The sequence below is a fragment of the Trichosurus vulpecula genome, chromosome 8 (assembly GCF_011100635.1).
Source record: "Trichosurus vulpecula isolate mTriVul1 chromosome 8, mTriVul1.pri, whole genome shotgun sequence".
Lineage (NCBI taxonomy): Eukaryota > Metazoa > Chordata > Mammalia > Diprotodontia > Phalangeridae > Trichosurus > Trichosurus vulpecula.
In genome coordinates this window covers 146,069,581-146,084,613 of record NC_050580.1, presented here as the reverse complement: position 1 = coordinate 146,084,613, position 15,033 = coordinate 146,069,581, and the positions used below count along the sequence as shown (strand labels likewise).

The window sequence follows — 15,033 nt, the reverse complement described above, 5'->3', positions numbered from 1 at the left end:
TCAAGTCAGTAGACATTTATTAAGTACTTGCAATGTGCCAGGCACTGTGGTAAACACTGGGGATAAAAAGAAAGACAGAAATAGCCCCTTCCCTCATGAAGCTCACAGTATAATGGAGGAGACAATATGCAAACCACTATGTAAAAGCAAGATGTGTAAAGGGTAAATGTAGGGAAAGGGCATCAAGGGCTATTGGCAAAGGCTTCTTACAGAAGATGGGATTTTAATGGAGACTAGAAGGAAGCCAGGAGACAGAGATGAGAGAGCATTCTAGGCTTGGGGGAACTGCCAGTGAAGGATAGAGGATAGAGTGTCTTGTGATCATAGAATATGTGTAGGGGAGTAAGGTCTAAGAAGACTGGAACCTAGGAAGGGACCAAGTTATGAAGGGCTTTAAAAGCCAAACAGAAGATTTTATGTTTGATCCTGGAGGTAGTAGGGAGCCATTAGAGTTGATTGGATTGGGACTGTGTGTGACTTGACCAGACTTGAGCTTTTAGAAAATCACTTTGATAGTTGAAGGGAGGATGGATTTGAGTGGGGAGAGACTTGAGGCAGGGAGACCACGTAGAAAGTTGTTGCAAAAGCTTAGGCATGAGCTGTTGAAGACCTGTACCAGTATGGTGACAATGTCAGCTAAGAGAAAGAGTAATATGTGAGAGATACTGTGGAGGTTTGACAGGACCTAACAGTAGATTGGATATGGATAGTAGGGGTGGGAAGGTGGAGATAGGGGAAGAGGTGGGTGAGACAGAGAAGGGGAGGAGAGAGAGAGAGAGAGAGAGAGAGAGACCTACCTTGCAAGCTGTGGCTAAACATACCTAGTTTCTTTAACTCATCCTTACATGACCTTGACTCAAAGCCTTTTACTGTCTTGGTTGCCCTCTGAATGCTCCCTACCTTATCAGTGTTCTTTAAACCCTGGCACCCCAAACTGAACACACTACTCCTGGTGAGGTATGATGAGGTTAGAGTACAATGGGACCAATGCCTCCCTATTCCTGGAAGGTATGTCCCTCTTTATTCAGCCCCATATTGCATTAAATTTTTTGGTTGCCGTATCATTTGGCTGATTGTGTGGTTCAGTACATTACGTCTTTCTCCTAGTTTTCTGTCATCTGCAAATTAGATTACCATACTATCTCTGCTTTTATCTAAGTCATTGATAAAACTATTAAATAGCATAGGTCCAAGCACAGCTCTCTGAAATATTCCACTTGTGACCAACCTCTTGCTGTGTAGTTAATGAATTATGTTCTTTGAGTCCAGCCATCTCTAACCAATTTAGAGTTCACCTAATTGTATTATTGTTTAATCCATGTCTTTTCATTTTTTTCCCACAATAATTGTATTAGATTTTTTTGTCAAAAGCTTGGCTAAAATCTAGGCAAACTATATCCATATTATTTAGTAATTCTGTCAAAAAGGGAATCAAGATGATCTTTTATTGATGAAGCCCTGGTGGCCCTTTTTTGTCACTGTTTCTCTTTCACCAACCATCTTTTTAATGATTGTTTTGAAATGGTTTTTATGGAGACTGAGAGAAGGGCCCCTTCTTTAGAAACTGAAGTGAAAGACTAGAGAATGGGCGATGTCAGGGGTCTTTGAGGTATAGAATAAAGGGGAAAAGAGTGAGTTCATGGCTAATGGCATCTCAGTAAAGTATGGTTTGAAGTCTTCAGCTTAGAGGGATGACTGAAAATAGTGATGTGTAGGCTTAGAGAGAAGGAGAGAATTGTGCCATTCTTTTTTTTTTAATCTTATTTTTATTGATATATTTTTATATCACCTTCATTACAGAAAATATCCCCTTCCTCCTCCTCAATTTAGAGAAATGAACATTCCTTATAACAAAGATTTTAAAAGAGAAAGGATTAAAAAAAAATTTCACCAACCAACACATCAGCCATGTCCACATGCATAGTCTACCACCTCTGAATTGCATTTTCTTGTCTCTTTTCCTGGGCCAAATTTGGTCAATATAACTTGTGTAGTAGTATTAAAAATCCTTGTAGCTTAGTCATTTTTCTTGGTTTTCCAAATCTTCCATGTCCTTAGTGATAGAATTCTTTTCCTTTCAAGAAATTTTTGTTCTTTTTGGATACTTAAATTATCTAAATTCCTGTATAGTAGAATCAAAGCTAGATCTATGCCTTGCCAGTTTTTTGTCTCTCACCATGCAGAAACAAGGCATAAACAGATTTTGTTTAGGGATATTTATTGTTTGTGAAATCAGTAAAACATTAGCTATAGTTGATATGCTGCTCTCTGATTTTACAAATTATACATTATAAAGAATATCTTAACTCCTAAATTGATGAAATAAAATTTATTCATCTTGTATTTAAGTGATAGAAATAGAACCGCAGGAATGTTTTTTTTTAAGAAACATTCTGAACTGAAATTGTACTGAACTAACCTGTTTATTTAGAAATAGATGAGTTCAATATAATCTCATTTCAGTTGGCTTGTTAAATGATAGTTGATTCAGTGAATTATGTTAAAGTATATGTTGCATATTGAATGAAAGGCAACTTTCTTCAACAGTCTTATTATAAATACCTTGCATTTTGGTTACTGCTATCATGGGGATGCAGGCGTACACTCAGGGGAGTTCATATATGGCTTGGAGAACTTTGTTTACAAGGACATCAAGCCGGGTGGGTATGCATGATTAATTATATTACTTTCTCTAATTGCAAAAATAAGCACTTTTTTATGCTTGTGTTTTTGGGTTAAAATCCATTTTTGTGGAGTTGCACTTTTGAATAGTATGGTAATGTAATTCATAATTTCACTGATTTGGGAGTCTGCTCTGCTGCTCCAATGTTATTTAAATAACTTTTGGAGTTTTAAAATCTTGGTTTAGGGCTTTTGTTGTACTTAATACCACATTTGAAAATTTGGTTTTCTACAAAGGCACAAGGATTATGATTTACTTTGCTGAAGGGTTCACGGTAGTATTCCTTTATGTAATAAACTCCCTGGGTGTATTTACAGATGACTAGTGTAGAGCTTTTCAGAAATAAGTATGTAAAGTGAAGTACGTCTCTAAGTTTAATTTAAATAACAAGGAAAAGTTTGTCTTCATATTAAAATGATATAGCTGAAACTATTGACCTACCTGGAAATGGTTAACATTTGGTTTCACTGTGATAGATTAAACAATTTGTACAGCACTTGTCAGAGCATTGTAGAAAATTGCTCTGTGCCACAAGGTTAGTACTAATGTTTCTTCCTATCAAACGTGTTGTTTTTTTGGGGGGGGAGGAGGTAGGAGGAGGAGACCCAAGCATGATAGATACTCAATGGCAGGTCTAGATTACATAGCTACTATTTTTAATATAGACTTGATAGCATGACAATCTATAGTAGTTTAGTTTTTACCTATAAAATTTGACAAGCTGTGAGCATGTCTGGCCTCTACCAGTGATAGGTAATTTTGCCAGATTTTGCTAGGATATAAGCTAAGCTTTGGATGTAGTTAATTGCATGATAACATTTTAATATCTACTAATACTAATAAATAGCATGTGGTAAGTGTTGTTAATACATTGTGACCTGAATGAGCTAATGCAACACAAAACCTCAGTAATTGAGATTTCACTTTTTTTTTGGTCTCTTTTTAAAAATAAACTTTCTTATGGTGAAGATTTTAGGCTGGAGTTACTACAATTGATTGTGAAATAATAGGGTAATTTCGCTGAAGGTGACACATTTGAATTTGCTTAGGTTTAAGAAATAATTCGTCTTGCATGCTAATTTTATGGCCTCATCAAAGGAGTGCACAAATCATAAATTTGCCAATGATTTGTGATTTACATATATTCTTATATATCCCCTTCATATACCCTACCTATTCTTTTTCTTATTCAGCAGGAGCAAGAATATGAAGGAGGCAGGCAGAAACCGCTACTATGGCAGAAACGTCCACCTGTATTATTGAACATTTAAAATGTTTTATTCAGTAATTTAGTTTTAAAGATTTGATGTCTTGGTTTTAAAATGTAAGAAAAACTATGACACATATGACAAAGCAAAGCTAAGGTAGCAATTTTAAAACTAAAGTACTATTAGCTGAATTCTTCCTTTATGCTGCTAAAATATGAATCTAAACTATAATAAAGAAATTTGGGGCCAATGTATTATAAAATAAATTTTAATTTATAGTTTTCTTTAAGGACTCAATTTTGTGTTGTTTTTGTGTTCTATAGACGCTTTCTTCCCTTCTGAAGTTAGTAAGGAGGCAATGCTAGTGAACAGTGTAATCAGTAATACATAATACTGTTAGCATTATATTCTTAGGAAATGATGAGAAATTTAATTTTCTTATTAAGCCCCTGTGTCCCCTGCAGCAAACATATATCAGCACCTTTCCCCAAAGTTTCTTCATCGAATCACTAATGCATTAGGTTTCCAAAGTATTGCTAACATGTTCAAGTTAAAAATAAAGTTGTAAGAAAGCTTGGAGAATATTTTTAAAGGTAATTTCAGGTAAATGTGCCTGCTGATTTTATTTCTAGATTCAAAGAGATTTAAGATTGGTAGTAGCTTGGTTTCACAACTTTTATTTGTACATGAAGTAGTAGAACCCTGTTTTGAGAGAGATAATATGAGGATAGAGAGGTTTGCCATCAAGAAGAAGTCTGTCTTTTCCTCTTGTTTTTCTTTTCTGTCCAATAGTCTAACTTGAATTCTATCCTTTTCTCACAAAAATGCTTCCATTGAGAAGGACGTAAACGTAAAAAGCACAAAAAGTATTTTAAGAAACCTTTTAAAAGTCTTGATCGCTCAAAAGGTAGGTACTTGTAGCTTTTTATAATATGTATTGTTTCAAATACATTGTTGTGTGGTATATTTCTTTGAAGGCGTTCACTAAAATGTTATGTCAGTTTAAAAATAATGTCGAATTTGGGGTTGTTAATGCTTCTTAAACATATCACAAAAAGCAGAAGATAAAAACTCTTAGTGGTGTGAAAATTTTCTCTTCAAAATGTATTGAATTTTACAAATCATTGTATATCTGGTATATTTAATCCAAAGATCATCTATTTAACTTAATTCAGTACTTCTCTCTTTTCTCATAGATAAGCCAAAGAAAGAAAAGAAGGATACATTTTTGGAAAAGCTGGCAACTCAGGTCATAAAAAATGTACAAGTGAAAATCACAGATATTCATATTAAATATGAAGATGATGTAAGTTCATTTTGCTTTTGATAATAGTTTTAAAATCAACGAATTCTTTGGCCCTACAAGTTAATATGTATTTTTTGAAAGTAGGATTACCAGGGTGTGAATGTTAAAATAAAGACTGTTAGTTTTCTTTATGTAGTCAGCTCTTAATTTATCTATATATGTGTTACATGTGGCAAATTTTTAATTGGACTGTATTTGATCAAATTTTAATCCCAGATTGGCTTTCTTCTGATGCTTTGTATCATATATGCCTTCTATCCCCTTGTCACTTGGTACTTGGAGGATGCATCTTTTATCATTAATTTGATTAAGCAGAAGTATGATTATGTGGGTAAACTTAGTACAAAATATTATATGCTGCACCCTAAGGTTAAACATGTAATCATTCTTTTATTCTGCTCTTGTTAATTGTGTTGCTGCTGTCTTTCACTTACATAAAAGATCAAAAACTAGACTTACATAATTTATTACTTGAAACTGTAAGAGATCCCTTCATCTATTCTTATAATTCTATAGGTGGCACAGGGAAGTCTTGTAGTCAGTTATTTGCACACATGAATAGACCCTATGTCTTGTGACACCTTATACTTACGTTCATATACCATGGTTAGTTCAAACAGCTGAACTAAAGCACCTTCAGAAATTAAACTACATAAATGGACTGACTGGTGTGACACAAATAAATTTAGATATTTTATTGGTTTATTTTGGTGAATTCAGTAGCTGTTATTTTTTTGTGCATTTTTTCCCTAGTTCTGACATGTCTCATGGTTGAATTTTTCTTAATTTTTTACAAAGTTTGTGAAATATGGATGAATGTCTCATTGAAGACAACAAAAACATTCCTGAATATTTAATATAGTATTTTTAAACCTACCATGTATTTATAATATTTGTCCAAATTACCTTTGAAATGAATTTTAGATAACAAATTACTCATTAGAAAACACAATATAACAGTCTATAGATTCTTCTAAGGAAGGAAGAAAGAAAGAATGAAGAAAGGAAGAAAATTTATTAAATATCTACCATTTGTTAGGTCTGTGTTAATCACATTGCAAATATGATCCCATTTAATCCTCACAGCAACTTGCAAGATAGTTGCTATTATTATCCCCATTTTCCAGCTGAGGAAATCACACAGGACAAAGGTTAAGTGACTTGCCCAAGGTCTCACAGGTCATTTTTGAGAGCAGATTTAAACTAAGGTTTTCCTTACTCCAAACCCAGCAATTCTGTTCACTGAGCCACCTAGCTGTACTTTCCATATGTAAGTGAAATGTCTTTATTAAGGTGTAGAACCTGAGTTTAAATTTAAACACATAACCATTCACTTCCTAAGTAAAATTAGAGAGATATTTTGTTACATCAGAGTAAAAACTAAATAGGAAAATGTATGTTAAGACATGTATTGGAAAACATCAGTCATGACTCCTAGGGCTTCTTGTAAATAATACCTTGATACAGGATCTAAGGTAAAAGTACAAAGACCTGACTTGTTTTTAGCCTTTTCTGATTTGAGATTCTTAAGATTTGATTCAGTAGTAAAATAAAAAATACCATGGAGTAGAAGAAGGAAAAAAAAACCCCTCAGTAGTTAATGGAATAATAAGAATGCAAGCATAATGACTGTAGTTTGTGTTAAAATGAGAGTTAAAGAAAACTAAGTATATTTAAAGAAGGAAATGGTTTAGAAGAAATAGTGGTAAATAATTTGTTTCACAAAAAGTTTTAATGAAGCCATTTTCTTATAGTCCTAGTGATGATAAAATATAGAGGGTTGAATAATATAGTCTTTGGTAGCATATTAAGATATATTTGAATTTCATTTGCTCTGTTATACATAAGTCCAATTACACTTGCAGATCAAGCTAAATGGTAGTCTTTTATTTGCAGTTGCACATGGATAAAATTCAGATATTATTCTGTAATGTATCCTGGGAATCAGGAGGATGACATGCTTTCCCCAGTTACTTAAAAAAAAATCCTGTCTGATAACAATTCCATTTAGCTTCAGTTGTTGTAAATGCTACTATTAAACTCTCAAGTTCAAGGAAGCATATTTTATTATTTAACTTTTTATTTCTCCCTGTGTATAACAAAGTGCTTTGTGCATTGTAGATATTTAATAATAGTAATGATAATATATGGTTAATGACAGACGTATTTATATAATATAGGTAATATTGTGTGTGTGTGTGTCTGTGTGTGTTTAATGCTGAAGCAGTAGTAAGGCAATAAACACATCATCAACGATAATCGTGAATATGCCTATGCAGTTCTTTATCGCAAAGTGTGAGAGACTCTCCATAAAGAAGGTGAAAGAAGTATAACATTTATTCAGACACCAGAAAATCATATCCCATAACCAAATGTTCAGTCAGCCTACTTTATCATAACAGCAAGGAACTTAAAATACCATATCGCAGCCCGGAGACTCACTATCCCAAAACCTCTCCGACCCCCTGCTGGGGTCTTCCCCAAAACAAACTCATAGTACAGCTAAGTCAGCCTGTTCAGTTCTATCAGGACAGTGGCCATGAGCAGCCATTAGCAGCCATAATTGCACTCTCTCTCCCCCCCCCCCCCCTCTCTCTCTCGCTGTCTCTCTCTTTCTCTCGCTGTCTCTCTCTCTCTCACAGCATGTTCTGTGACATAACTTCCTTCCTTTTCCTGTCAGGAAGTTCCTCCCACCACATGTAACTTAGGCTTCCTGTGATGTAAGCTGTTCACATGGCCTATTAATGGGTGGGAAAGATCTTCAGATCTAATTGCTACAACAAATGTGTATGAAAAAATCTAACGGAATGTTGTCAGAGATCCTTGTTGACAGGCAGCATGACATAGAGGGAGCCTGGGAGTCCACAGCACTTAGGTTCAAATCTTGCCTCTGATGTACAGTGTGTGATGTGGGCCAAGTGACAGTGAAAGGTTAACTTTTACTGTTCAAAGCAGCTCTGTAAGACTTTAAGTTGTAGAGCATATCTGCTCTGGCAAGTGTGGCTTTCTTCATGGGGAGTTCAGTAGTACCAAAGAAATTCTTATTTTGGGCCAAACCACCTTTCACCCCCAAAACAAAACAAAACAAAGCAAACTCTTGTGATGTATTATAGCTCTTTGATGGCTAACAAACCAGCTAATGAGTTTTCAAACTAGCAGTGAAATCTGGAGGTTACAACTTAATTTTGGAAATAATTGCAAACATTAGGTTTACTTTTATGTTGGGGCTAAAATTAATTAAGTTCCCCACAAAAATGATAAAACTAGGGGAAAAGCCCAAATATGTTTTAGTAAATCTAAAATATTACTTTAGTCCACATGGTATCTAAACAAGATAACAGCATACTTTGAACAACATACATAAATGGTGAATCCAGCCTGTTCTGTAAGACTTCTCATAAAGGGGAACCCAGTACCTCCCAAGGCAGCCCATTCTATTTTTGGATAGCCTCAATTGTTGGGAAATTTTCTTTACATCAGTCCTAAATCTACCTCTTTGTAACTTCTGTCTATTGTTATTGATCTGCCCTATGATACTAAGGAGTATAAGCATAGTACTTTTTGCACATGACTGCCTTTCAGATACTTGAAGACAACTATAATATAGTTTCCCTTCTTCCTCACCCCAAGCCAAGTCTTTTACAAACTAAACAAGATGTACATTGTACACCTGTAGTCCCAGCTGCCAGGGAGGCTAAGGCTTGTGGCTGTCTTGAGCTTTTAAGTTCTGAGCTATGTAGAGTGACTGTCTGCACTATTAGGCCTCAGTGTGGTGAGCCCTGGAGGCAGAGGCCACCAGGTTGCCTACGGAAATGAAAACTGGCCCAGGTCAGAAACAGAATAAGTCAAAGCACCTAGGCCCATCAATAGATCAAGTCCATAAGTAACTCCAGGGTGAGATGGGAAAACCCATTTATTTATTTGTTTTACAGCTAAACATTCACTTTCCTTTCAGCCAGTCCTTATATGTCATATGTGAGATTATCTCAACACCCTTTGTCATCCTGGTTGCTCACATTTTTAAAAAATCGAGACATTTTTTCTTTGTAGTCCTGAAGCATGTCTCTCATTCTCCATGCTTATTTAGGGATCATATCCTAAATAAGTGGCTTGGCAGTCACATCTGCCTTTTTTTCCCTTGCCCTGGTGACTTAATCTCATTAAAAATAGCTACTATGCTCTTTTACTGTCTTCCTGATTATCTTGGCTTTCAACTTTCTATTAATCATTTGTGTCTTAATCTAAATATGATTCTTCTAAATATGATTCTTCTTGACAGACAAAACAGAAGCAAAATAAAGATTGAGTAGTTTTACTATCTAGCATTCTTATTCATTTTTGGGCCCTCTTTCTCATTAGCATAGCCCTTGCTCTCCTGCCCATTTTTTATTGTCCTTCGCTTTCACTTCACTTTTAGTACAATTTGAGCTTTAGCACTCCTGATGCTTTTTTTATAGGACAGTGCTGTGCTTTTTTGTTCATTTTGCATCACCTACCTGCCTTTGTTTCTATCTTCTGTACTTGTCTTTTAAAAATCTAAGTTGGTTGATAAATTCACTGTGTATCCGCATCAATCTCAGTTTCTCCTTTTCTTACTATCAGTATTATTTCCCTTTGTATTTTCAGAATTTCATTCTTAGGGAACTTTTGATTCCATCTAAGATGACTTCTATATGATTTTAGTCCAGAAGCCTACGTATCTTTTAACCCTTTGAAATCTTCTCCTCTAAAATCTAGAGTACATGTCATACTATTCCTAGATTGCTTCTCTTTATCACAAACTTTAAGATGGATTGGTTGCTGTTCTCCAAGCCATTCATTTGCCCACTAACCATTTCCTCCTTGGTAATGAGAGTCAGATCTAGAAAAGCAGTTTCTTTTTTGTTCCTTTGCTTTTTGAAGGGTGAAGTTATCATTAAGACAAGTCAAGAAATTGTTAGCTCTGCTTTTGGCTGAGAAAATGCTCTCAACAATTAAAAGACTCTTGTCACTTCTTTATCATGTTTCTGTACCAGATTTGTTATTTATTTCTTGAACACTCTTCTATTTTCTCTCTATGGTCAGAGAGTCTGTAGTCAACGTAGATGACAGTATTAACTCTGCTTCTGTCTCCATTGGTTCTTACCTAAATGTGTTCCCCTTTCATTATTGTATTTTCTCACATGAGTGTATCAGTGCTACTTAGCCAAACTTTTAACTATCCTCTTCTTTTTGAATAAGGTATGAGTTTCCCTAGCTATATTCTAATAGGTCCCATCAAAACAAATTTTAATAATACCTGTGATATCAAATTTGACTCCTTAGGATGTATATTCCTCTTGCTTATTAGCCATAGTTCATTTATTTATAGTCATCTTTAGCCACCAGGCTCTGTTTTTGGCTCTTTTCTTGAGATTTTTGTATCTTAAGAAATTCTCTACTTTTTTGTAGCTTTTCTCTTTAGGATTGAGCTTGGTGAATACATACACGAGGCATTTTACTTCTTAACCCCTTCCTTTTTAGTTTGAAGCTCTTTTTATTATATTTACAATGCTTCAGGCAAATACATTTTTACTCTAATGCTATCAGCATTTTTAAAAAATAAAGATGCTTGTCTTTGTAGTCCTGAAGCATGTCTCTCATTCTCCATGCTTATTTAGGAATCGCATCCTAAATAGGTGGTTTAGCAGTCCCATTGGCCATTTTCCTTGTTTGCTTTATAGCTGTTAGGAACACTTCATCCTCATAATTTCTATGTTTTAAACCTTCCTCCAGAAATTAATTCCTGTTCTCAGACACAGTCTTCAAAACCAGTCTTTGACTTCACAAATAAGTAGTGATAGAGACAATAACTATGCTCCTAAAAGCTTTTATTTCCTGCCCAAGACTTCATAGTTAGTAATGTTTTTTACAGTTAGTTTTATAGTGTAATTTATTTCAGTATGAATCACTGGAATGGATAGTAATCAACAGAATTAATAAATGTTGGATGGTTTTCTTTCCATTCCTGGTTAAATACTCTCCTTCCTCTCCAAAAAAGCATATCTTTTTATTATTATTATTATTGTTATTATAAGTTTTATTGATTCATTTTGTTTTTCTGACCATCATCTCTGAAAATACTGGCTTCCTTTTGTTTTGTTTTTTGGAGGGGGAAGACAGGACAATTGGGGTTAAGTGACTTGTCCAAGGTCACACACCTAGTAAGTGTGTGAGGTGTGTGAGGCTGGATTTGAACTCAAGTCCTCCTCACTCCAGGGTTGGTGCTCTACTTACTGCACCACCTAGCTGCCCCCTTTTTTTTATTATTAATGTCTGATTGACAACTATCTGCCTCATTAGGGAGTCACCAGTCACAAGTATTAGCCTCTTCATCCTTTTATCCTCCATACCTGCAAAGGGAAGAATCTGATGGAAAGAAACTTTAATTTATTACTTAGCTCCAGGTGTTCAGTGGTCTTCCTTCCTGTCCTTCTTTTTGTCACACTCTTCCTCCAACTTCCTGAGAAAATGCAAGGATTCCTTCTGCCTCTTCAGATGCTTTTTTTCCCCTTTTCAACCTTAAATACTACCTTTAATTCTCTTTTTGGTTTTAAAGGATTAGATACTTCATTCTCCCTAATAATCTGGAGAATGGAGAGGTGTTCCTTAAGCCCCTTTACCTTATCTCCTGGGAGAAAAAGTAGCTTTCATTTGAACATAGGTTGCATTAAATGCAGATACAGAAATCTTGTATTAGATGTAATTCTTCTCATTGGATTTTTATATAAAGAAAATTCCTAGTTTTGTCCTTAGTCCTCTATAAGGAAAAAAATTCAGTTTTTCTTGAAATTTGCATTTGGAATAAATTAGCATCCTTCATTATTTAGGTCATTACACAATTGGATAACATATTTCATAACGTAAGAAAAAATTTAAAGTACTCGAGCTCTAGAAAGTATGACAAGAACAGAAATTTTAGTTGCTTACATAAGTAAACATTGAGAGAGATGTTTAAAGTTACTGAGACAAATATGTAGATAATAAATGCCCTTCATCCTCCTTAACTGGACCCAACACTGGACTCACAAATCTGGAGAATTGTATTTTTTTCACTACTATTTATAGTATCGTACTCTGTACTTTAAAGTGTTAAAGTATGGATTCCTCCCATCTCCTTACCACCTATAAACCTATAAAAGGTAGCCCTTTTAGTGATTTCTTTGCAGATTTAAGCTTTGACCAGCAGGCTAGATAGGAGAAAATATAGATAATGGCTATAGATATAAATATATATCCATTTTTGCATATGTGTATGTATGTGTGTATATATGTGTGTGTATACATGTATTTTACATATATATTCACACACACATATGAAAGAGACACATACACTTATATGTTCTGTTTTACAGTGTTGTATATTTCATTGCACATTTCATTTTTTTCCCTAATAGGTCACTGATCCAAAGAGACCTCTTTCATTGGGAGTGTCATTGGGAGAACTTAGTCTTTTGGTAATGTTGATTTTATTTCAGTAGTTTTTATGGAATGTGTAAAGTATTATTATAAAGAGGATGAATTATTTATAGCACCTGTAGATTACTGTGACTAATGTTTATGACCACTATCCTTTTACAGTCTAGAGTATTAAATGAAAAGTTCTGTCATGTTAATTCTATGTTTTTCTGAAAAATTGAGTTGACTTTTATAAATAGTGCATTTAATAAACATAAAAATAATGAAGTTATCTATTATCAGTCTAAATCAACAATCAAGCACTTATTATGTACCTACTATGTATTGGCCACTGTCCTAGGCTCTGGATGAAATAGTCCCTCAGATTCCTTACATTCTACAATCAAAAGATAATTCTTAAAGTAAACTCTATGCCAGTGAAGTTTATAACTTTGTGAGTGATTTGGAATTGTAGCATAATGTTACATTCAGAATTTTCCCTTTCAGTTTTTTTACCCTGACTTACTGAGACAGTCAAATTATGTGCCTTGAACTAAAGACACAGATCGGAAAGTATAAGCAAAAAACCTCCCAACAACCACCACCAGTTGAATGATTTTTCAGGAGGTTTATATTAAAGTGGTTGACTGTTAAAGAAAAGAAATTTTACCCTATTGGTTCTCAGTTTTAATTAACATATACAAGAAGTCTGAAACTGTTACCTTTTCTATTTAATAGAGAAGTTGATATATTTATCTGAAAGAAAAAACAAATCCACTTAGTACACAAATGCTATCTATAAGACTGGTAGATTTTTCAAAGAACAGAAACAATTCTACAAATTCTATGGATGTTCTTGTAATTATGGTACTTATTTACAGATGTCTAAAAACTTGTCAAATTTTATACTTGTGTTATAAAGATTCATAAATAGGTAATTTGTGATTCAGAAAGATGTTTATTTGCAGAATAGTAATCATTTTTAATAATTCATAATTCAGGAATTTTATTAAGTGAATGTATTCAATAAATATAATGTTTACTGATGTTCTCTTCTTTCTCTGTTACTTTCCTATTCACTCCCTCATATTTTTCAGTGGTACATAGACTTTTCTTTGTAGTATGTGTTTCCCTAATTTCTAATTGTGAGCAGTATCAAGAGGCATGATAAGGGTTGTGAAAGGAACTTATTGTTATTAATTACATTCATATTTCTTTAACTGTTTTTGTCTGGCTTTGGGGTGCCACCAAGGAAAAATTAGGCTTTTAGGCTATAGCCGAATTCATTCTAGAAGATTTTTCATAGTTCATCTAGTTGGCATGAGAGTAGTGTATTTACGTGGTATTTTGTTTCTACTTATTTCTAAAACATGTTTCAAAAAACAATTATATGAGCAGGCTTGGTTTGTGCTGGAATTGTAAAGGTCAAAGTTAGGCTTTAATATTTGTTTCTCATTCAGCCTGCAAATTCATGCCGTCAGACGTTAGCTGAAGACTTTCACTTGGTCCGCAACCCCTTGCTAATCTCTTCATTGAATTTCATCATACAGTGGCTATTTGAAATCTTTTCCCTCCTTCTGAATCCGTCAATCCAATATTTCTGTCCTTTTCATTTTTAGCTGGCGACCTTGCCTCCTACTTATGCTTTACAATAGCATTTCTCAGCCCTCACACATCTTCTCATTCTTTCCCCCCTTCGCAGAGGAATCACTATCCATTCTTTCCAGTGCTAACTCTACTACCTGTCCTCTTGATTCCTACCTTTTCCCATATTATATCCTCCTCCTCACATCATTATTCCTATTCACATTTTCAGCCTCTTCATTTTCAGGGACTCCTAAAAGTCTTTATATTAAAAAAAATCACCTTTTCAACCCTCCTGCCATTAAGCTAACATATTCCCTTGATCTCTTTCCCTTTGTTACCAAGCTTATTAAAAGTATGGGCTGTCACACTCATTGATTGCATTTCTTCACTACTAATTCATCAGTTAAGCACTTGTTATCTGGTTTTTACGCGTACCATCTTACCCAAATTGCTTTCTCCAAAATCACTAGTGACCTACATTTATAGCCAAATCCAGTGCATTTTTCTTAGTCGTGTTGTCATCCATGCCGCTCAGCAGCATTTTATACTGTCATATCTTTTCTTCAAAACTCTTTCTTTGGCTCCCATGACTCTGAATTGTCCTGATGTTTTTCCTGTCTCATTCTTCTGTGGGTAAGTAAGGATATCTGGCTTGGCTCTTCCATTAATTCTCCATGTACATCCCTGGCCTGCAGCTTCCTTTTCTGGAAAATGAGGAACTGAGTGCAGCATGAACCAGAGTGAGATGTAATTGGGAAATATTTAACAAAATAAATAAAAATAAAGTAAAACATAGATAATATTAATATGTGATTTTCTAAGTTGGTAGGCAG

General features: G+C 34.5%; 1 protein-coding gene across 1 annotated transcript in view; it reads left to right on the top strand.

The window, feature by feature from the left end:
• Positions 1-15,033, top strand: part of VPS13C (vacuolar protein sorting 13 homolog C) — a 185,227-nt gene that overhangs the window by 27,124 nt on the left and 143,070 nt on the right. Inside the window, exons 6-9 of the mRNA XM_036734600.1 lie at positions 2,598-2,660; positions 4,733-4,798; positions 5,088-5,197; positions 12,613-12,672. Coding sequence (XP_036590495.1) covers positions 2,598-2,660; positions 4,733-4,798; positions 5,088-5,197; positions 12,613-12,672 — 299 coding nt within the window. The remainder of the gene's footprint in view (positions 1-2,597; positions 2,661-4,732; positions 4,799-5,087; positions 5,198-12,612; positions 12,673-15,033) is intronic.